Raw genomic sequence first — 24,199 nt, forward strand, 5'->3', positions numbered from 1 at the left:
GTGAAAACAGCTAAATTTATTATGAAACTGGACAGACTGATGTAAGCTGCAACCTGACTGGTTGGTAAACAGAGCAACTCTGGAGACATCAAAGACTGAATGAAACTACTTGTTGTAATGTGACAGAGGCCACTTTTCATCTTTCTATTGTGTATATGTTTTTTCTTTTCTTTTTTTCTGCTACTGCACATACATGAGATTGTTTGACTCTCTTGAGTGCTTTGAGTGCTCAGTTGGAGTAGAAAAGTATAAGTACCAGTCATTTACCATTTAATGTTATTAGCCAGTCCACATGCTTATTACCATTTTGATTAAAGCATTAAAGACCAATGCAGGACAACTCTTTTGGGTTCACTAAAGCAGAACTGTTATTTTTGGTTTTCGAGTGTCAGTATATGAATGTTGGGAAATGCAGTTTTAAATGCAGTTATTTAGCAGCTTGACCAAAGATGTAGCTAAAGCTCACATTACATAACATCATCACAACTTTATCTTCGCAGAGATCAAAGTCCTGGTAAATTTCAATTGACAGTGTGATTCATCCGTACATCAAACAACTTTTTTCCTTGGCCGACACTCTTAAACCAGGATGTTGATGGATTTGTCTGCTATTGTCATGATATAGAGGGTTTTTTAGCTGAAAAACACGTGGTCCAACAAGCTTGACAGGAGGACTATCAATTAGCTATTTAGCGCCATCGCCAGGCTAACATAGGCCAAGTGTTGCCAAGTGTTCAAGCTCTATATATTTTAGTGATTGGTTAGGTTAATTAGAGTCTCCTAAAATGATGCATGCAGATTTGTTGGCTGCACATATACGATGTGAATCTCTCATTCTGCTCGTTGGAAACCAGTGTGAGATGATTGAGTAGATCTGCTAGTAACTAGTAGAAAACTAGTAAGTGTAAAACTTACTAGTAAGACTAGTAAGTTTTGCAAATCTCTCTTAAATACACATATAAAGATAGATATAAATATAAATTGAATCAATAAAGAAGATTTCTCTGTATATGACAGAAGGATATGTTTTTAGCCTCACAGCTGACTGAATGTCTTCTTAACTGAGCAAGTTCTAAGAAACACAGCTTGTCATTATTAACAGGACAAAACTGTATGTATTTATATTCTACATGTGTAAATCTGTTCTGGTGATGCATCAATGATAATGTATCTGCCAGTGTGAGGTAAAAGAAAAGTCAAGAGGAAGATGACCTTACTCTGAGCATCCTTCTTTGCATCACCTTCATGGGGCTCAAAATTCTTGTGTTACTAAAAACAAAATACAGGATGAAGTAAACCAAATCACTTATCTGTCTCCTCATCTTCCACTTGACACTGTGATGCCTGTAAATAATTTTTCTGTTGGAGTCTATAATTATACTTGACTGCTGTAATCACATAATTAAACATTCGCACGTTGATTGTCAAGCTCTGGATAGAGTGGGAAAGAGAAATGCTCTTTTGAATGAAATGTCATGCAGAGAATATATGCCTGCAGTTGATTATTATATTCAGATGGGCTTTGTAGCTGTGTATCAACTGTGGTTTTCTGAAACTTTTCCGCCTTTTAATTGCAGTGCCCTCATCTAAGTTGTCATTTGTAGGTATTTGTATAGCCACTGAGTTGTGCAAGGGCTAGTGTTACTCCCACATTAAGTTTTTAAAGCTATAACCTGTCAAAATTTGTACGTTCGGCATGTTGTTTCCTAAAAACAATCAATAAATGAAACCCTCAGGGTTTAGTAATAACCAATGTAGCCTTTGTTATTGTACATTTGCTTCAGTCACCTATATAAAGAAATCAGAAAAGTTGTACTATACTCCACAGCCGCTGACATTTTCATAAACTGTGATCATTTCGTTCTTTTCTCTAACTTCTACCTTCCTCCTCCCTCGCAGCCGTGGCTGGGGCTGGTGCCTCGATGATGCCCCGGTGAAGGATAGGTTGTCTCTATCTACGGTGCTTCCTGGTGTTCTGTACAGCGCTGTCCATCAGTGTCGGCTCCAGTATGGATCAGGATCCCTGCTCTGTGATGACATGGATGTAAGATTCTCTAAAATTACACAATTAAATGATAGTCTTTGTCCCGTAATCCTTAAAAATGTTCTTATGATGTTTTTGATCAACCCCAAAACCTTAACGACTGTTCCCTGATTCAGTAAGATCTTTTAGATCTTCTGTTCTTTCTTGACCTGGGTTTCTTTTCTATGCACTATACATCCATCTTTTTCCTTGGTTTTACTCTCTTATTTCTGACAAATTTTAAGGACATTAAACCACAATAGTGTGATTTAAAATATTACCCCACATAAACTGACTTTGGCAATATCTTTGGCCATTCCTCAGAACTGTCTGTCGGCTTGAATTAAACTAAGAGAACATATAAGGAAAACATTCTCCTCTCTGCACCAATTTCTGCGTTTCTTTAACCTCATTCCTCTGAGTGCAATGAAATAACAAAATGTTAATTCCAGCCTCACAACAACCACATAAATGTGTTGATTACAGTTATAACCTTTTAATAACACACAAGGCGAAAAAAAAATAGCCTAAAGAACTAATCTAAGTGGACTAAACAGCCATTTTAAAATAACAGTGGTATCAGTCAGTTTAATATTTATTGAGTTCTTCCATGTGGCTGTTTTAATTTTGTGTCCACGACATGTACGTTGTGTACACATACATACACTACCGGTCAAAAGTTTTAGAACACCTCAATTTTTCCAGTTATTTATTGCAAATCAAGTCGTTCAAGTCCAATGAATAGCTTCAAAGCTCCAAAACTTAAAAATAATTTACATTTCTGAATTATACAAAAAGGCCTTTTTCAGGGAACGCAAAATATGTTAAAAATTTAAATCTGTTCTGCAGCAATGGAGGCTGATCAAGCCTTGAAAACTGGCGCTACTAATTCCTACAGGCATTCCAACTTTTCTGGATTACTTACAAATCCCTCTGCCTGCATAAAGGCAGTGTGGCAGCACACCGTGGTACCATACCCTCGTGAGCATCAGTTGAACAGTATTGTACTGCAGAAAGTAGTGTGTTGCTACAAAAAGCTCTCAACTTCGTCTGTTTGTACCTGACCTGACCTTTTGTTTTGGTTTCCTTGCTTCTGAAGTTATTTAACACTGACCTATGAATCATTTAAGCATAAAAAGGCTGTACCAGTGTTGTCTGTGCATAACAGACAACCTAACAGAGAACTTGGTATATCACTGCATGATGTCCAGTGGGTCTTTAAAAGGATTTGAGGAAACTGGACTATTGGAGGAGAAAAAAATGAAGTGGAAGGCCTAAAAAAAATATCTACAGTAAATGAACAATGTAGTCTTGTTCTCGAGACATGAGAACAAATTCACAAAAGACCTGACACAGGACCTGAGAAATGCATCTGGCTCTTGAATTTATCCATCTATTGTTCACCAGAAATGGTCTCAGTGGAAGGGAGGCTGTCAAGAAGCCATTCATAAGGAGGGGAAACTGGGAGACGAGGCTGAGGTATGCTAATTATAAAGGACCTGGACTGAAAATCAATGGCTTGAGCTTTTTGTACTTTGCTTCTGTTTTTTTAACCTTTAATTTAGAACCACAGCAAGTGCTGTATTTTTCAATTTCATTAACAGCGGTAAAGCCAATTTTTCTAACTTTGGTAAGGATAATAATACATTTATGCTTTTATTTAGTCAGGGAACACATGAAGACACAATAGTGGAATGACATGCAGCAAATGATCCAGCCAGCAGGGAAGTCTTACTCCTTTGGGCATTTGTGTGTCCGGCACTCACTTGGCATTGTTTCCCTCCCAACATTTTTGACAAAGAGGGGAAAAAAAACAACTCTACATGGGGAGATTTTTTTGTGCAAAATAAATGTGAATTTAATTGAGTCCCCTCTTTTTTCAAAGCTCAAAGTACTTCAAAGTTTAGCAGGGCTGCTGTTCTTTATGTCTGGGAGCACATATAAATAAATCATATACAGCCTCAAGCAACAGGGTCTTGAAAAGACTGGACAGATGAGGACCACACACATGCATTTTCTTTACACGAACAATGCAAGAGCAGTAAAGTGTGTGGATTTTAAAAGCGCCATCCTGACTGGAAAAACGACTGTGGGAGGCCTAGAGATTTACAACACCTACAGCCTACTGTTATGAAAATTCGACAAATCCCTTTTCTTTTTTTACAGCTTGTTTACACAGCTCTTGGAGTGCCCTGAGTTTTCTTGTAATCACATGCATTTATGTTAACACTGACAGACTTTTCATGGAATGACTGCTGTTTATAAAATGGTATATTTAGAGGAATCTGGGTCCACCTAACGCATGAAATGGTCTGTGTTTTTAAATATTAAATTCACACTTGTTTATTATACGATATCAACACACACAAAAATGCAGAATATTTGTCACTTGTACTTGATTTTGAGTTAAATGTTTCCTTAAAAAATGTTTTAGTTGTGCGGTGCAAGTCAAACCTGTTCTGGCATCACACATTTGAGGTTTTGGGTTTTTAGACCTTTCAAAGTAGTTCGGGTCATTCTCAAGGAAGTCTCAATTGCTTCGAGATAAAGACATATACATACATATACATTACATATATTGCTCGATTCAGACAGATTGAATAATTTGAGAGGTTGCTGGGGGGGGGATTTTGTATTGACTCTCTGCGCTTTTTGTATGACATTGCATGCTGAAAGCTAAACGTGGCGAAGTCCAGGATTCTAATCCAGGTTGTATTTTTGAAAGCGCAAGTCTTTCAAATTTCATCCATTAAGGGATTATCAGTCGCTGTCACTTTTCCATTTCTCTTAGAAGTTTATCTCTGTGTTGAGAATTAATTATTAATGCCTTTGTTAGTCTTTCCTTGGTTTTAACTGTGACTTAACCAGGTAAGAACCTGAGTGTTTCAGAAGCTGAAATCTCAGAAATGTCTACATCATAATCGTGTTGTCCACATATTCATCACAAATGTCAAGAGATGCAAAGGGAAAAGGGTCAAGACAGTTGGACCAATCAGTCGGGGACCTCCTAGATATGTTTGACCTTTTGGTGTGTTATCAGCTATAAATTTCCACCTCTGTAGCTCTTTGGATTGATTATTTGTGCAAATGCAGGTCAGAGTTCCTTTCACACTGTCAATCAGAGCATACAGCATGACCAGCATTACAGAAGAGTTAAAAATTCTGGGGAATACACTCACTTGTCAGAGGCTGGCTGTGAAGCTGAACATGTTTGTACAGGAAATATGATGCTGTCGCTATAGGGGATGTTCAGCTTAGCTGAAATCAGGGTTGATCAGCCAGATATTTCTAAGGCTCATTGATTTTTATATCTGATCAACATTGGAGTTCTGAGGATTGCTTGGCCGAGCCACCTGATTAAGAGTTCTTAGTTTTTGGACCAGGCAAACAAACATATTTTAATAAGTCAATTATAGTTTTGTTTTTTGGGTTTTTTTTAGACAAAGTCAGGACATGGACATCAGGTTAACTCTCAGTAATGGTATTGTAAATTCATTCAGAAGTATATGATGCATAATGGATGACAGAGTGAAAGAATAGAAATCCGTTCATATAAGGCACTGTGGTGCATTTCTAGAAGAAGTTGATATCAGACATCCCTGCTGGATAGCTGCAGCCGGTAATCCTTATCTGATCTGCCGTGTCTGAAGAGAGGACACATCTTATCGCTCAGAGCAAGAGCAAACATTAGGCTTTATGAGTGGCTGTAGGCGTCATCTATCGTTATTAATAATATTATTTTGAACTACAGTTAAAAATATGGATATTTGGCATATAAGATAAGATGCTAGCAACTCCAGTTACTCATAGAAGAGCATCAAACACGTATTATCTGCAAGGCAATATGAAAATTAATCAACATTCTTACATGCAACATTTTCAGTAAAATGCAGTAGTTATGCCTGTCCACTATTTTTATACAGTATTTACTTGTGTGATGTACTCTAAAAATATATGAAAAGCAAGAAAAAAAAAAAGTACTGTTGGTGTGAGATATTAATCTTTATTTGCTCTTCCAGAATGTATGCAGCACTCTGTGGTGCACTATGGGAACAACCTGCCACTCAAAGCTGGATGGGGCTGTGGATGGAACAAGTTGTGGGGAGGACAAAGTGAGTTTTTTCCTCTCATGACCGTGACAGGAAGATGGTCGTGATGAGATTGCTTATATTGGTGTTGACAACTATCAGTTTTTTTATATCTAGGAAGAAGAGTTTTGTATCTGGGTAGTCTTTTCTGTTTGCAGTATTGATTTGTATCTTTGTTTGACTGAGAATATTGGAGTCAACATATGGAAACAGGACAGTCTGATTGGTGAAGCATCCTTAGAAAGTCAACCCCCATTCCTGCAAATAGTTGTTTAAATTTCTATTCCTCAAAGAAAGGAGTGCAATAGCTATACCCGTGAGTTTTTTTACTGACACATCTTGTGTCATATTCAGTGTAGTAAATAACACTAAATCAGTGGAGCAAGAGTACTCTCACTTTTCCATCATCCACATTACTTAGAAGACAAAATACACAAGAGAAAAATCAAAATGTTGAGTTCAAACTGTCTTATGATCTTACCAGAACAAAACAATGGAACTCTTTTTTTGTGCTCATGTATTTAATGATGAAACTTTTGTGTCCTTTGTCATTAGTGGTGCTTTGGTGGGCAGTGCGTTGCAGTTGGATATTACCCTGAGATTATAAATGGCGGCTGGGCGTCCTGGAGCCCGTGGTCAGCCTGTTCGAGGACCTGTGGTGTTGGTGTCCAGAGCGCTGAAAGAGAGTGTGATAACCCAGTGTAAGACTCATAGATATTTATTTAGTGCATGCAGTCCTGATATTTTCCTTTTTTGTAGAAGAAAAGAACACAAACACTGATCCTTTGATTAAATTTAAAGTAAGCTGTAGGTGTTTATATGCCGCACGGCTATAACACAGCTCTTGCCTGCACGTCTTCCTCCTATTCTTTCTTCGAATTTTCCTGCCAACAAAAGCAAAAATACCCCCAAAAATACAATTTAAAAAAATTACATCATGTTTTTGTTAGTAGAGTCCTGTAAAACAGAGTGCTGCTTGTTTTTACCAAGAAGACACACTTTCAGACAGTAATGAGTAAAATGAAGAGAGCAACCGATTCTGAGCAAAAAATAAAATAATAACAAAAAAACACCACAGTGTAATTTGATTGATGTGTAAATAATGAAAGTAGCAGCAATAATTCATACATTTTCATTCTCCTGTAGCCTTCTGTGGATTAATTTGGAACAAAAGAGTCCAAACAATACATCATACTGGATATATATGCATGCCTTTATTATTAGGGTAGTAGTTACTTTAGATTAATTGAGGTCATACATTATATCTGGTTATGCTACACAGTAATAAAACAATAATCCTTATTCCAAATGCTGACTTTGAACAAAAAAAAATAAACAAGAAAAATTTACTTTAATTAGTTGTATTAACATTAAAAGGATATTTTCATGTTAATGGCATTAAATGTTAGGACGTTAGGTGTGTGGACACCTGCTGTGTAACTCTGTAGCGGTTGTTTGTACATTGCGTACATTTACAACAATGATCCTCATCAGTCAGATCTCTGTGTCAGTAATACTTAACAGCTGTAACTAATTACTGAAGTTATACTGTTGCCATATGGCTAAGTGCACACATAGATCCTGTAGGTAACCTTGCGTAGCTGCAGTAAACCTGGATGGCATTCTGGTGAGGATGAGCTCGTACAGGCAGATCTGTGTGTGACTCTGCAGAGTAAACACAACTTCTGAACTCTGTGAAGTGATTTAAGGATCCGGTTCGATACCGAAATGTAGAAAAGTCTTGATGTTAAGGCTTTGAGCTCTTATTTGACAAGCAAAGACTAGTTCTGTATAAGTAGGAAAAATACATGGTGCAGCGATTTTGTTTTTTTCTTTGTAAAAGTAAAAAATATTTTTGAACTCAAATAAAATATAATTATCAAAATTCATATGCAGGCAACTGTTTTATATTATATTCTTATAATATGTGTATTTATTGTAAAGTTACGTTGAAACCAAGCACACCATTGTTTTTCTTGTGACATTACCAATAGGTTTGATGTGTCACATGGCCCTCTTCCTATTGGAAAAACAAAAGTTGTATCCAAGATGGCCGACTTCTAAATGGCCACCATGGTCACCACCCATCTTGAGAAGTTTGCCCCCTCACATATACTAATGTGCCACAAACAGGACTTTAATATCACCAACCGTTCCCATGTTATTACGGTGTATGCATATAAATGGCCCACCCTGTAGTTTTGTATTTATAGCTGATCTAAAAGCTGCAGCAGATCAGTTTCATGCTCTATAGGTGATCTGTGTTAAGCTGCGTAATTTCTTTTAAATATATAAATGAATATGGAATTGTGGAATTGAAAATCCAATAACTGGAATATGTCAACAGGATGTCAGCAAAGGATGATGTCATGTAATATTCCGATAGACGATAAACGTGATTAACTGCAGAACCCCAACCCCACTTACAGTAGTTTCATTGCAAAGATTTAAACATGCAATGTTTTTGCTATTCACCAAAACTGAGAAACATATTTGAAGCTCTGCTAAAGCCTGGCAGTGAAAATGCAAATAAGTGCAGCTTGAAAAAGTATATTCTGTACATTTGACTGCTTGTTTCATAAAATTGGACAGGCGAACGATCTTAGGGTGATCAGATAAAAGTATAAACTTCCTTTTTATGCCACCAACCCATAATTGTTATTCACATGTTTATGTGGCCTATTCTAATACATCTGTATAGGCCTTTGTAATGTCTAAATTTACCCGGTGCTTGTCTACTGGTTCTGTGCTTCAGAGACAAATGCTTCCTATGCTTGTTCAAAAAAAAGTACAAAAGCATTCAAATAACATTGTTCTGTAGTCCTAGGTACAGAGGGAAGTATTGTCTGGGAGAGCGACAGAGGTACAAGATCTGTAACACCACACCTTGTCTTCATCACCTGCCCACGTTCAGAGACATCCAGTGTAGTCACTTCAACAGTCAGCCATACAAGGGCAAGTTCTACAAGTGGGAGGCAGTCATCAACACAGGTGAGCAGATTAAATTTGAGTCAGCCGCTGTTGCTTCTGTTTTTTAAATTTCCATTTTCACGCCAACACTTTGTTACCAATTCTCTCTCTGAAAACAGTGAACCCCTGTGAGCTGCACTGCCGTCCACTGAATGAAAACTTTTCTGAGAAGATGCGCGATGCTGTCATTGATGGGACACCTTGTTATGAAGGCAACAAAAAGCGAGATATATGCATCAACAGCATTTGTAAGGTATTAAAACAATACAAGGTATTCTATATATACTGTCCTCAGGTTTGAAGGTGTTTCTTCTTTTGACCGAAAAAACTTTGTATTGATTGATGGGGATCTTTTTTCTTCTGTTGCGTTTGTGCTTTGTCGCTCATGCAGTAAACTGAGTTGGCGCTCGTCTTGTTTTCTCTGCTGGCGAATTTTGTAGATTTGACATTCTGGGTCACAATAAGCATGCTGATTAAAAAAATAGAAAAAGAAAGAAGGAAAGGCAGGGGAAACAAATCTGGAGGCTGTTATCTTAAGATAGCAGCCTATTCTTGCCTATCGCCCTGGGCTAAAATGCCAGTCATTGAAACAGACACTATTTGGGTACCGAGTGGACAGCAGTCTCTGACTCTGGGTATCTGACTTCATGACATTTTGTGACATTTTTGTCACACACCCACATTCTCTTTGTCTAAGATGACCCATTTGTGGTTTTTGATTCAAAAAATGTAATTCTCCGTAACATAAAAAGCAAGTTTTATTCACATGTGTAATCTAGAAACACCCAGGGAAGCATGTTCCCATCCTAAGTTTGGTAAAATAAATAAATACAAAATAAGTACATACCTTTATTCAAGTGCTGTATATAAATGCATCTTTGAGGTACTCAGTTTTCTGTTGCTTTCAACTCTTTCAGTAGAATTTATTTGCTATTAATGTCTATTTATTTGCTATTTCTCCTAGCTTTAACTTTAGAATAGAACAGAATTGAATACCCTTCTGCCATTGCATGTACATAATTAAGAAATATATTGAAATGCACAATTAAAATGAGTTTATTGATTTGGCAACTAAATCCATGAGCTAGGTAGCAAGATGCATATATGATTAAAATATATTATATAGATGCAATTCTGCATAATGCATGCTTAAAAATAGGCATGTTTTCGTGCTATTGTGTTTGCACTTTTACCAAAGTCAAACTTTGTTTACATGGACTTAAGTAAGAGAACCACCTGAGGCAGCTCAACTGCTGCCTTTTGATTATCTGGATTACATGTTGTGCCTTCATTTGCACCATGCAAGAGTACAGTATCTAGAAAAACAACCTAAAAAGTAAATAAATAAATAGTAAACTATAATATTAGGGTTTACTTTGAGCTTCATTTGCATCATCTGCCCTCTCCAAACAAGTCAAAGGTACATGAGACAGCCTCTGCTGTTTTTCTGGCTTTTAGAAAGCGATGTAACAGGAACTACCACAGTTCAAAGGGTCACCAAGTCACATTTGCTACATAATGTCCATTATCGTGATACTGATCATTTTTGTGGCATGTTTCTAACAGAATATAGGCTGTGATTACGTGATAGATTCCACTGCTGTAGAGGATCGCTGTGGAGTGTGCAATGGTAACAGCTCCACCTGTACAACTGTGAGGAAAACATTTGAAGAGAGTGAAGGGCTGGGTATGTTGTTTTCTTTTCTGTTTTTTACATTAACCCTACTCACAAAAGTTATTTTGACATATCACAAAGATGTGTACAAAGAACAGATGTAAGAAATCAAAAGGGATGATGGGTAAACTGAGTCGAGCTGTTTCTGTTTCAGAGTTCAGGATTTATTTGTTGTTGTCTTAACATATTATTCCACAAAGTCTTTGCTGTGGGAAAAAAAACTGATTATAACCTCCCAAAATAGTATGTTTTTTACAGTTGTAACATTTTTGAATGTCTTTTTTGTGGATACATCATTTAAAACACCTGGAAGATTTCCAGGTATAAATTCTGACTTACACATTTGTTACAGTGACTGAAAACAAATTTGGAACCATAGGTCACTATTTTACAACTTAACTCCATTTTCTCCTCTTTTCTAAATGCCGTTACGTTAGCCTAATACACACTAAGTTTTTGTTTTTTCTCCACCATAATCTGCACTTTTTGTTCACCGCGTAACAGAATACTTGTATTTCTATTTCACAAAGATTGTTCTTTCACTAAAATTTCACATCTTTTTAGGCTATGTAGACATTGGACTGATCCCAGAGGGAGCCTGGGACATTCACATTGAGGAGTTGGGTGCAGCTGGAAATTTCTTGGCACTCCGAAGTGACAATCCCAGCAAGTATTTCCTGAATGGTGGCTGGACGATCCAGTGGAATGGAGAATACAAGGCTGCTGGAACAGTATTCACCTATGAGAGGACCGGACAGCTTGAAAACCTGACATCTCCAGGGCCCACTACAGAGCTTCTGTGGATTCAGGTATGAGTAAACCCACGGTTTTAAATGCATTATCCCTTTCTAAGTCATAGAGAAAGACTCTGTTTATTCCCATATGAAAAGGCTGGGAAACAAAGTCCTTTGCATTTTGATTACTTTCATGAAGACAAAAAAATTGTTTCAGCTGCATCGGTGGTTTTTAAGAGTAATTATCATGTTTAAAACTTTTAAACTCAAGTCTTTAGACTGCATACAGTTCTGCTCCAAATGAGCAAATGTAGTAACTATAATAATTTTTGTTGACACTGGAAATAGTCTATAGCTTTGCAAATAAGAGATGGTGAGGGAAGTAAAATTTCACCACTCAGCATAACTATTTTCGATTCTACCTTGCACCTCACTTTCTGTTGCCATGAAACGTTTCTTATTTCTCCTCTCGTGTGTTACAGCTTCTCTTTCAAGAGGCCAATCCAGGAGTGAGGTACAAGTACACCATCAGTCAAAATGTCTCAGAAAAGAACAACACCCCGCTCTCAGTTTTCTACTGGAAATACGGTTCGTGGACTGAATGCAGCGTTACTTGCGGAACAGGTAAGAGAAACAGCTTTGCTATACATAAGTGGGCAAACGTACGGGGAGTGAGAGAGATTATGGCGGAACATGTGCCACATGCCACTATTTTTGCATGTGGAGGAATAGAGACCGTTTTGATGATGATGGTGGAGCGTACTGTTCAAAATCTCCCATAGGCGTTTAATGATGTGAAGACCAGTGAAATCGATGATTTATATTCATCCTCAGAGTCATTAAACCCATGACTGAGCTCTCGTGGAGACATTGTTATCCTGGACGAGGCTGTTCCCATCAACACAAAAAGTGTTTTGTATTGATTTACAGATATTCTGCTCTAGCCAGCGAAGCAGAGCTACATCAGCTCACTATAGGGGTCAAACATGAGGTGACTTTAATTTGTCACAAGACAGTCAATAGTTTCTGAGAAACAACAAAAGAATGAAGAAAGATGAAGAAGCATTTATGCTGTTGCTTCACACATTTCAAATACAAAAATCTTGTTAAGATTAAAGAGGCCAGTATGATCAATTGTTTGCTATTTGTTGCCCTCGCTGTGCCGTCCTGTTATCTCTTTTGCTTCTTATCGCTTTCCACTCTCCCGTGTGGCCCTGATGGATGGACCCCCTCCCAGAGCCTTGCCCTGCAGTTGATTTCGCCTTCTTAATTTCTTCTCACATCTGCTCATCTTCCTTTTGTACTGTAATGGCCTCATTTTTCAGTTCAGAGTTTCACAAGGTTGTCAAATTGTCGCGTAATGAATCAAACTCATTTTGCAGGTTACAAAGATGAGACATACAGAAGATTATGGTGGAGGTGGAGACCTTTTTTTGTCAGCCTTGTGTAACCCCACTCAGGATTTATGCGTTTCCCAATGTGTGGGAAGTTTCATAAAGAAGAAAGAAATGCCTTTATGACAAGTCCTTTCATCCCTTTTACATATACTCGCGGACACCTTGACCGCGTGGTTCTTTTAGATTTGACATTGATTTTCTCAACTTTTAAAGCTTGTGGTAGCACTGAAGCTGTACTTTTATGTATCCAAGAATACACAGATGGAGTCGGTGGGGCTTTAGGAGTTTTAGTGCCCAGTTGGATGCTGTATAGCAGCGGTCCCCAAACTTTTTTGCGCGACGAACCGGTTTAATGTCAGACAATATTTTCACGGACCGGCCTTTAAGGTGATGCGGATAAATACAACAAAATAAAATGATACGACCAAGACAAAAACTGTGGTATGCTGCAAATATAATAATAAACAGGAATTCACTGTGTAATTGTGTAACTTTATTAGCAGCGTCCTCCTGAAATGCGCCAACAACATTGAGAGTAACGTCCTCCTCTCTGCCCCTTAATACTTTCTGGTTGCTGTGGTAACACGTAAATATTTCTTTCAAAATAAGACACAAAACTACAACACGGGAAAAGACCCAGGGAATCCGAGCTAACGATAAAAACCTTGAAAACCATAAATTTCACATCTGAACCTCAACACTCGTGGCCCGGTGCCGAACGACTCACGGACCGGTACCGGTCTGTGGTCCGGGGGTTGGGAACCGCTGCTGTATACCATAACATTTGATCACCAAATGTCACTTGTCAGTTGTATGTCACCATGGTGGCATGGTTGTTGGCAATATTACCTCACAGCAGTCAGGTCCTGTGTTTGAATCCACCATTTGGCTGAGACCTTTCTGTGTGGACTCTTTGTGTCTGTGTGTCTGTGTGGGTTCTCTCTGCGTAATCGGGTTTCCTCCCACAGTCCACAGACATCCAGCTAGTTGGGTTTAGGTTTATTGCTGATTCCATACTGCCCGTCAGTGCGAATGTGGGCATGAAAGGTTTTCTGTCGTTACTTTTTTTTGTGTAATTTTGTTGTTGTTGTTGTTGTTGTTTTAAAGTCACTACATAGTTAGCACCAGTCTGCCTCTGGTTTTGGATGATCTGGTAACAAGATTGAAGTTCAGATTGGTTAGTGTTAGATTGTAACATAAAGATTAAAGCTGGGAGATTTTTCAATACCAGGTGTAGAGTTTCTGTGTTTACTTTTTTGTGTGTTTTCAGGATTGCATCTTTGGTATTTTCATGTGGTTTACTTCATTCCTTATTTATGTAACTCTTTATTTGTCATATAGCTCTTTAAATGTTGTTTTAAATATGGATAAAAATGACTCTATCCCTTTTGACTTCTGTTTCTGGAAAGCACCAGTGTATGTCTTCTTTTTCAGTAAGATAAAAGGAAATGAAAATACGTAATTGAATGGTATTCAAAGTTCAAATCCATTTTAAACTGCCAAATAGGTATAACAAGCTTCTGCAACCCCTAAAGCTTGTCCAATTTTGCCAAGTAGGCTCAGTGTTTAGATATTTCTTTTTTTCAGGCTTTTATTTTATTAGACATCATTTATCTGTATAACCTGGAAATCTGTATTAACCTCCCAAATAGGGGTGTTGTTTTGAGCTTGAAGATCAGTCAGAGCCTTTTCAATGAGAATGAAACTAAATCAGTGAAACTGTTGTCCTGTTCTTGGAGACAAATGAAAAATAAGATTTGACTTTGCTTTCAAATGCATTTTCAAGAGTGATGGCCTTGGATGAATTTAATCATGCCAATACTTGTAACAATAACAAGCTTCACCGAGTGTCTTTCATTACTGCCTTTGTTGATCCTTTCATAAATATCACTTTACAACCACCAGCGAGGAAATTCCTATTGAGCCTAGCTTCAAGTAAAAACTGCACACAAACCACATTGTGTTCCTTTACTAAAGCATTGATAATGCTTTATTGTTTAGTCTTTTTGTTTTGTTTTTTCAAAGTGGACAATTTTTTATAGCGTGGTGACTCAGTGATAAATATCGCCGCTATGCAGGAAAAAAGTCTGAGCCTCACGATATAACAGCGTTCTTCTTAATGTGGCGCTTCCATGTTTTCCTTGTGTTTGTTGACCATTTCTTCCCAGAGTTCACATCGCTCCTGGCTTTAAAACATGATTCATTTTCCATCAGAGATATTTGGATGCCACTCAGTTTCTTCATCCTGATGACCAAAGCTGAAACATCTGCATATGTTGATGGAAATCATTTTACTGAGTGGGCTGTCTAGACTTGGTGGGATTCAGAGATTTGGAAGTGAAAGGCTTAATTCTGAAAATGCCATAAGGGCAGCAGCAGCAGCAGCAGAAGTACAGAAGAGCTAATACAGTAACCTCATCTGCTTTAGTATTCGTTAGTTAGTACACGATAACAAGACAGTACAATGGTATATCTAGCTGGAGATTCTTTATCTTCCCTGGGTGTCCCTGTTTTACCCACATTCATAAGCTTCTCAGTGTACCAAGAATTCATGATAAGAGAACATTATTTGTCCAAGTAGTGTTTAAATTTAGGCACAAACATCATGTCATCAATATGGGGTGTTTCTCTGTATTTTTCCCCCATATCCTTTCTTTTCTTCTTTCTGTCTCTGTGCAGCTTCCAATCTCACATAGCTGTCATGACCCTTAAGATGTATCTTCGAAGGTGTAAATTAGCTATCAAATGTGCATTGTGGCCCTCAGCAGGATCAGAGCAGAGGGCGCTGTGAGCCGAGGGTTGTCTTCTGCTTCGACAGGATGAAAGTCCCCTCAGGAGAGTGAGAGGAATGATGGAGAGCGTTATCACATGAGATAAACCTGTTGTCAGCCTATTAGGTTCAGTTAGTGCAGTGCTTTTTGAAACCATAAAGACTCACCATCCGTATATGCACACCACGATTCCGTTGATATCTTTTCTTGTGGTGTAACTATTTAGCGTCAGGTGGCTAAAATTAACAACCAACAAATTTGTGAAATATTGGATGAGAAGAGCTACGTGACACAGGCTTTGAGAAGCTTTGAGAATTTGGTCGATTTTTTGTGATATTTTTTACATGTAAAAGCAAAGGTATCACTGGAACAGGAGCAGTTTACATAGATGGTACTCAGCATACTGTTAAAATTCAACAGGACTGTTCAAACGTTTAATATTTAATCAGAATCCTTTCACATTTAAACATGCACATATTTCAAACAGAGATTTTTAAAAAATGGCTTTAAAATTTTCTATATATCGCTTAAATAAAGGAAACCTATCTTCATTAAAATGATTTTTAATTTTTTTTCCACAGTTCTTTCTTCCTTTCTTCTTAACTCATCTTGAGTCACTATTTTTATTTACCTTGTTTTAATCATTGCTGTTACCGCGGAAGCACTAGCTGATGGTCGGGCCGTACCCGTGTCTTAGTGCAGTTGAACATAATCCACAAAGTCCGCTTGTAGTCGAAAAACAAACAGGCAAACATTTATTTCCACAGTTTTGAAATACAGTGATCCGTTTGAATGTTCCTGTACACTGCAAACACGGAAGAAAACTGTTTTTCTCCACAGCTAGTTAAAGCCCCCGTTGCTCCACACTGCCCGTCGCGAACGCTCCCCCCGTGCACAGTTACCGTGTGTTAAAGGAACAGTACGTAAAAATTAAATAAGGCAAAAAAAAATACAATTTAACTGTAAATCTTACGCTAAACAAATTATAAAGTAAAAACTGAAATTCCCCATTATCTTACACTTATCCTTATCCAAAATGATTCAAATTATTAACAAATATACACTGTGCAATCTGAGTAAACTACGAGATGATTAGACCTTTATCCTATACAATTGCCATTAAATTACTTTTACTAGTGTGTTTGTTTATAAATCTGTTATTGGTTGTCCATATGTTTGAAATAGAACGATAGCTCTTAACTGCCTAACCACAGGCATATGGATTTAGATCAAATATTTATATATTAGTCACAAAAATGCAGATTCTTGGTTTATCTGCAAAATGGTTTATTGACTGTGATGCTTCTCATGAACACCTCGAGCCAGCGTGTCCCCAGGTATTTTCAAAAGGAGGAACAACGGGACTGAATGCTGACCAAGGAAGGTTTTGGATATGTGTCATCCTGAAAGGCTGGCGCTACTCTGACAGGAGGCATTGTCCTGCTGAAATAGCCACAGGACAGTGTGCAGCCACAAGAGTGGCACAGCTACAGCTTGGAGAACCTCATCTTGGTACCTCTGTCCAGTCAGGCTTGCCAGCAGTGCTGGCTTTCAGCCACCAGTCTGGCCTTAGTCGCCTTCAGTCAGTTGCAACATGGTGGCTTAACATGACAGTGTTGTAAATACTGGGTTTTTTTGTGGGTTTTAAGACTAATTGTGTGATACTGTAGTAAATTTAAGCAATTCTGAGCAATACAAGTGAGTTAATTCGTGTTTGGTAAACGTATTACCAACCCCTCCATGAACTAAAATCAACTGGAATAGGCTTTGACTATGTTAGGGTTTAAAGTGATGTTCTGAAAAATGGATTTAGAGCAAAGATTCAAAATGTGTTTCATACGTTTTTTTTTTCTTCGTCTTCGTTTTTTGGCTCATTTACATTGCTTGCAGCATTTATCTCAGCATACACCATTTCACAATGAAGTGAATGAACCAAAACACAAATGTGCCAGTGTAGCAGTCTTTTTTCTTAATGTTAAATGGTTCAAAATTACTTTTGTTGTGAAAGCTATGGAACGGGTTTGCAAATAAAATGTACATTAAAATGGGCATCTCTGTTTTTCCACTTCCACCCATATTTTTAATTATGTTGTAAATCCTTTAAATGTAATCCTTTAGTTTAAATTAATAATCGAACAGTGAAACCACCTGGCTGGTCTGTTAACATCTTTTTACAGCCCTTGGTGTCGGATTCAGTTTTTAACGGTGTAACGGATAAATATGTTGACACTTTTTGTTTTGTTTCTTATAATCATTTATAAGTTGTGTACTAGGTGTCACAGAAAGTTTCTCTCTTCTGTATTTCAGGTGTTCAGAGGCAGATTATCCACTGTGTGGAAAAGACAACTGGGATAGTTGAGGAGCACTTCTGTGACCACTTAACCCGACTTGACCACAACCAAACCAGCTGTAATAAGGATCCTTGTCCAGCCATGTGAGTTATTTTTGTCTCCCAGGTTTACAAAAGGACGCGTGCAGTGTTGGTACTTTAACCCTCGCACACACAAAAAATTCTGCGTGCTCTACAATCATCAAACAATCAAAGCTGCCAAACCTCAAGTTACAGCAAGTTTAATATTAGTCTACAGAATAAATTTCCACGTTGTAACAGTTTTTAATTAACTCAAACATTGCAGTTTGACATTTATTTTAATTTACTTTTTCAAGCCTTTGAAGACAAATTGTTTTTTATGTGTTTTCTTTTTTCAAAAAAATTACCTTTTGACTTTTTTTTTTAATTGGACAAGACAAGAGAAGTGAAATAGCCAGCAGGCATTTTTACTTCCATGCATTTTACACCACCAAAGTACAGCCTATCATCTTGTTTTAAGAGCCCAGTGTCTTCTTGGAAAAGGATGTGTGGCCAGTGGATCAACCCTTCTCTATGGAGGCTGCAGGAGTGCCATTGTTTACGCTTTTGTGGGATGTTACAGTTGATGTTCAAAAGACAGTGCTTGAATTATGAATAACAAAATTTTTTTTTGCAGAAATAATTAATAATTTATTTATTTGTTTGTTTGTTTCAGTTCATGTGGAGAGTCTGAGGAGCTTGAAAAGAGGGCGTCCTTAAAGACATTTCACCTCTAATCCAAGAAGCTTCTTTGGATGAGAGGTGAACCGACTTTAAGGACCAGGCGCCTTCTTTCCAAGCTCCTTAGACTACAGTGACCTGGATGACAGAGAACAATATAGTTAATCATTATAATCTCAAAATGCTCACTTGTGGCCAGAAATGTCCTTTAATAATAATAATAATGGATTGGATTTATATAGCGCTTTTCAAGGCACCCAAAGCGCTTTACAATGCCACTATTCATTCACTCTCGCATTCACACACTGGTGGAGGCAAGCTACGGTTGTAGCCACAGCTGCCCTGGGGCAGACTGACAGAAGCGAGGCTGCCATATCACGCCATCGGCCCCTCTGGCCAACACCAGTAGGCGGTAGGGTAAAGTGTCTTGCCCAAGGACACAACGACCAGGACAGAGAGCCCGGGGATCGAACCGGCGACCTTACGGTTACAGATACGGCATCTAAAACCACCAAGACTCATCTTTATTGTCATTAAATACACTCTTATTCTACGCTAAGCATAGCATTGCATTTGAAATCAGTGTAATCTTTTCTGTCTTGTTGTGTAGATGGTGGGTTGGGGAGTGGCAGAAATGCTCAGCGAGCTGTGGGAGCTCAGGCCAAACTAAAAGGACAGTTCTTTGCATTCAAGCATTAAATGCGGAGGAGCAGAAAGCCCTGGAGCCCAGTAACTGTGAACACATCCCCAAACCTGAGTCACTATCCTCCTGCAACACACACATCCCCTGCCCAGCAGACTGGACCACTGGCAGCTGGTCAAAGGTGAGTGTGGGTCAGAATCTGAGGTTCAGGTTTAACCAGACAGCAACCTTCACATTTGGGGAAAATGAATTATTTACTAATCGTGGAGAAAGTTTTCTAGTTTTTTCTATTTTGAAAGCATTCATTCACACAGAAAATTTTCACATCTCAAGCTTTTTGAAATACAATTCAGTTGTTATACACATTTAGTGTTACTGATAATTTAAGACACTGCTGGTTGCTTAAATGTCTTTTGTGTAACTATTCCCTGTCTCTGTTACACATAGACACAGTGTGGAATAAGGCAAGAAGCCAGATTTAAGGGTGTTTAAATGTGAGCATTTATACCCTGACCTCTCTCTATTCTCAGCATTTCTCTGTACTTTATTAGTTTTGCCAGGCCTTTTTGAATGGATATACGGAAATCTTTTGTCCAGATCAAATTGTTTCTCCACAGCTGTTTGAAGGATGACCATAAATGTATGGTTTAGATATTCATCTTCTTCAGTCTTAACTGCTCAGCCTGTTTGTGACAAGGACTAGTTGAGAAAGATATAGCATTAAGTGAAGGTATGACTGATGCTCTTCCCCACACAGCACCAACACCTCCTTAGCCTTCCTCAGCTACCTCCATTTCAGAACTCCCTGCTATCCATCCTCCTCTCAGATTAACCTGCCTAGACACATGGCTGTCATGACTGGTGAGGTGACAGCTGGATCATCTACACTAAGTCTAGACCCCCGATCTCATCAGTCCTAAGGTCCTGAAGTCCTTTGCTGCCCAGCTGTCCTGGAACGCCTCTTAAACCTGAGCTTGATGCGGGTACCAGCGCTATGGAAGACATCATCATATTGTTTTCCAACAGAGCTTTACACATTTTATAGTCTTTGTTATGTTTTTTAAGTACATTGTAAATCTACAGAGCTGTTGCATGGCTTAATAATGCTTTGGTCTTTTCTTTTTTTTTTCCTCTTACAGTGTTCACTGTCTTGTGGAAGTGGAGTACGTCACCGTAATGTTACCTGCTCTAGAAACACAGGGGTTGATTGTGACCCCCAAAAGAAACCTTTAGCTGTCAGTACCTGCTACATCCAGGAATGTCCACAGATTGTCGATAATTTTGGAGGTTTTGACTGGTCTGGAAGTGGCTGGTCCAGCAAAGAAGTGCTTAATGAAATAAACCCCATACCTGAAGTCAAACCTCCTGCCAAGTACAGCACCACCAGAGAGCAGCCAAGAGTTCATAACGACCTTAATGACATCGTTGAGGGAGATTTCCACTACCACAACAACATTGAAAATACTGATCACTCTCAGGACAACTATGTCCCGGTGGACGATTTTTACTATGACTATAACTTTATCAACTTCCATGAAGACTTGTCAGATGACTTTGAGAGCAATGGAAACAATTCAGTCAGTCATGGTTTGAGTGTTTCGCAGGAGGTCGAGCCAACCCACAGTGTGAAAGAAGATGCTCACATAGAAATTGCAGCCACTCCCACAGCTACTTCAGCCGTTCCAAAGCCCACTGCCTACACTTTGGAAACAGAAAATCCTCAGAACACAAAAGTGAACACAACAAAGGACAGTAAAAATGCAGCAGCAAAAGAGGTTTTGCAAACAAATTCTGAAAACTTGGATGACTATCTTTCTGAGGATTTTCTTCTGCCTGTGTCGACCACTCACTCTCCACTATTGTCTACAACTCAGCAATCAAAACCAGCGGCAGAGAAGCATGGCATTCTGTGGCTGCCTGAAATCATTAGTGCAGTGCCTAGTCTGGGTTCCACTACAAAGCAGCCTTTACAGGATGTGAAATGGGGGCAATATGCAGAGGAGGCTGAAAATAACTATGACGGCTTCAGTGAGAAGGAAAATCACACTGAGGATATCACTATGACTCCAAAGCAGACTGTTTCTACTCCGAGACAACAAACAGCTATCAGTACTCCTGATTCTACTGTTGAAGGGGCTCAGGAAACAAAGGAATATGATAGTTATGACTATATCTCTGCAGACCAAGATGATGTCGAGAGTCCAGAACCTTCAGGCCCCACCACATCAGAAACTACAATTCAGATTAAGACTGAAGTTCCTCTGGATGAAAATACTGCAGAAATACCTCAACCCAGTGGGCCAACATTATTTTCAAATGTCTTCACAATGGATGATGTCAACACGGATCAGACTAATTTTGATACATTATACGCCACTACCGAGAATTATTCATGGGATACCGACAGAGACCTCAGCACAACCTCACTTCCTGCCTCTGAGAAATCCATTCCTCCCCCTGTTTCCTCTTTGCTCATCTCAGGTAACCAAGAGGCCTCCACATCATTAACTGGAACAGCAATCATACCTCCTACTCAGTTTTCCCCAGCTGATTTCCCAACGCATACGATGAAACCGATTCCGTCACAGCCAGAGTTCACTAAAACAACTGGAACGTATCCCACATCTCAAGCTCCGTTGTTTGATGTAGTGAATTATGACTACAACGAAATAGCCTTTCCACCCGTGGTGAGGAGCGGCATTAACAGTGATCCTGGCTCTTCATACCAGGTTTCAACAAACTCAGGAGCCACTCCTCAACACAGCACAACATCAGCACAAGACTCGGAGTCGCCCACACCTGCTGTGGCCTTTTTGCCAACCCTTCCAGCTGTCCTAACATCTGTCCAAACTTACGTCCACACACAAAACACTGCAGCTGCCTACTGGATTGCTGGCAACTGGAGTGCTGTACGTATGAAATAATTTACACATTGCACCTGCTTTTATTTTCCAGGCAAATAAAAAACACAAAATAAAAGCATTATCTTCATTCTTTAGGGACAAGATTTGAGCTACGGTTAACACAGCGTCAACGTACATAATAAACTGCTTTAATACCGAAAGCATGTCTAAATTTCAAATGTGTTCTTATCCACAAGCTTTTCTTGTGCATGCTGGTGTTCTTTGTGCATCCAGCCATCAAATTGTGCAGCACAAAATGAGTCTAATATGAGTTATTATGTTTACGAGCAGTGCTCCACCACCTGTGGACTCGGTGCTATCTGGAGAACTTTGACTTGCAGTACTGGATCACAGTCGGACTGTGATCCCGCAAAGAGGCCCGCACCTGCCCAGAGGTGTTACCTGCGCCCATGCTCTACATGGAAAATTGGGGAATGGAGTAAGGTGAGACTACTTGTTTCATATATATGTATATATCATATACAAATCAAAAGTTAAATAAATAAAATTGTAATAAGGTGGACTTTTCTATTTACTATTTTTTATTACAGCAGGATTTTAGGCAACGGTGATATGTCTACGACTTTGGTCTAGACTGAACTCTAATATCTCCGACTGGATTTGCAAGTCAAAGCTTTGTGTCTGATATTCTAGTTCAAAGTTGGACAACAGCTAACATTATGCATGGTGTAATAAATGTGGGCATGTTGGAATTTTGATGTTTTGTTTGCATTGAGCTCAGTGTCGTGTTTACTCAGCCTCAAGCAGACTCTGACGTGGCTGTAGACTTATTTTTTTGCAACCGTATTTTATAGTTTTTCAATAACAAACAAACCGATGCAATGTTCCCCACCCCCTGGGATTACAGATACACGATGGAAAGAAAAAGAAAACAGCTTTGATATAATACATGGAGGTGGATATGAATAAGATAAAGATAGTATACATTTATGGAAGGAATAAACATCATTGCATTGTGATTTGCCGCCTTTTCTTTTTTTACACATTCAATGAAAAGTCACAGAAAGCATTTCTTTCATCCACATGTTGAAAGATGGAGGTTTGTCAGAGAGAAAATGTTTTCAGGCCAATAAAGATGCAAAAGCGATTGTTTTTGGTTGTGCTGCAGGAACCATGAGCTCTAAAAAAAAAAGAGACCTTGAAAATGAAGACGTATGGACAGTGTTATTGTTTTTCTGCACAAAAATGACAGGGCTTTGAAAGAAAATCTTCAAAAATTCCAAAGTCCCAAAACATATGAGCTAGAGTAGCTGGAGCTTCGTGGCAGTGTAAACATGCTGGGGTAACATTAGATTATGTTTTTTTACAAGTTTCACCGTTGAGCAGTGCAAATGATGTACCAATTTAAACTGAATCGGACTTTGTTTAATGCAAAGAGAAATATGAAAACATTCCCCGGGGAGGTCAGTGTTAGATCCTGTTGCCATGGCACCTTTGTTTTTCCCCATGAGGATGGATTCATACTCTCAATCTTAGTGCAGACTTTAGACATACTACCTTTTGCATAGAAGTAAACCAAGTTTTTCATCTATATTATTACTGGCTGTTAGACATTGGAGCCTGAAATGCTTACTAAGAAAACTGCTAATTTATAAAATATTTATAAAAAAAACAATTCATAAATAAATCTGCCTCAAGTAAACACGAGTGTTCATTTTACAAAAAGATCTCTTAAAAAAGAGCTAGACCATTGTTTCTGTGCCAAGTTCAATTCAATTCAATTGTATTTATATAGCGCCAAATCACAACAACAGTCGCCTCAAGGCACTTTATATTGTAAGGTAGACCCTACAATAATACATACAGAAACAGTTTGACTCTGTTGTAATGGGGTAGAAGAGAGAAGACAGAAGAAAGACCAATGCATGTATACTTATGGGTCGTCTGTCCAACCCAGTAAGCTAAACCAGCACTAGAGAAACGAGTGATGTGAAAATATTTTT

General features: G+C 38.5%; 1 protein-coding gene across 1 annotated transcript in view; it reads left to right on the forward strand.

Moving 5' to 3' along the window:
- The window catches only part of adamts7 (a disintegrin-like and metallopeptidase (reprolysin type) with thrombospondin type 1 motif, 7), a 72,429-nt gene that overhangs the window by 31,816 nt on the left and 16,414 nt on the right, over nt 1-24,199 (forward strand). Inside the window, exons 9-20 of the mRNA XM_084939439.1 lie at nt 1,900-2,044; nt 6,043-6,135; nt 6,667-6,812; nt 8,933-9,102; nt 9,201-9,334; nt 10,648-10,768; nt 11,321-11,565; nt 11,973-12,114; nt 17,966-18,092; nt 19,300-19,513; nt 20,472-22,241; nt 22,527-22,679. Coding sequence (XP_084795565.1) covers nt 1,900-2,044; nt 6,043-6,135; nt 6,667-6,812; nt 8,933-9,102; nt 9,201-9,334; nt 10,648-10,768; nt 11,321-11,565; nt 11,973-12,114; nt 17,966-18,092; nt 19,300-19,513; nt 20,472-22,241; nt 22,527-22,679 — 3,460 coding nt within the window. The remainder of the gene's footprint in view (nt 1-1,899; nt 2,045-6,042; nt 6,136-6,666; nt 6,813-8,932; nt 9,103-9,200; nt 9,335-10,647; nt 10,769-11,320; nt 11,566-11,972; nt 12,115-17,965; nt 18,093-19,299; nt 19,514-20,471; nt 22,242-22,526; nt 22,680-24,199) is intronic.

Source organism: Perissodus microlepis, chromosome 1 (genome assembly GCF_051167445.1).
Source record: "Perissodus microlepis isolate ML-2025 ecotype Zambia chromosome 1, ASM5116744v1, whole genome shotgun sequence".
Classification (NCBI taxonomy): domain Eukaryota; kingdom Metazoa; phylum Chordata; class Actinopteri; order Cichliformes; family Cichlidae; genus Perissodus; species Perissodus microlepis.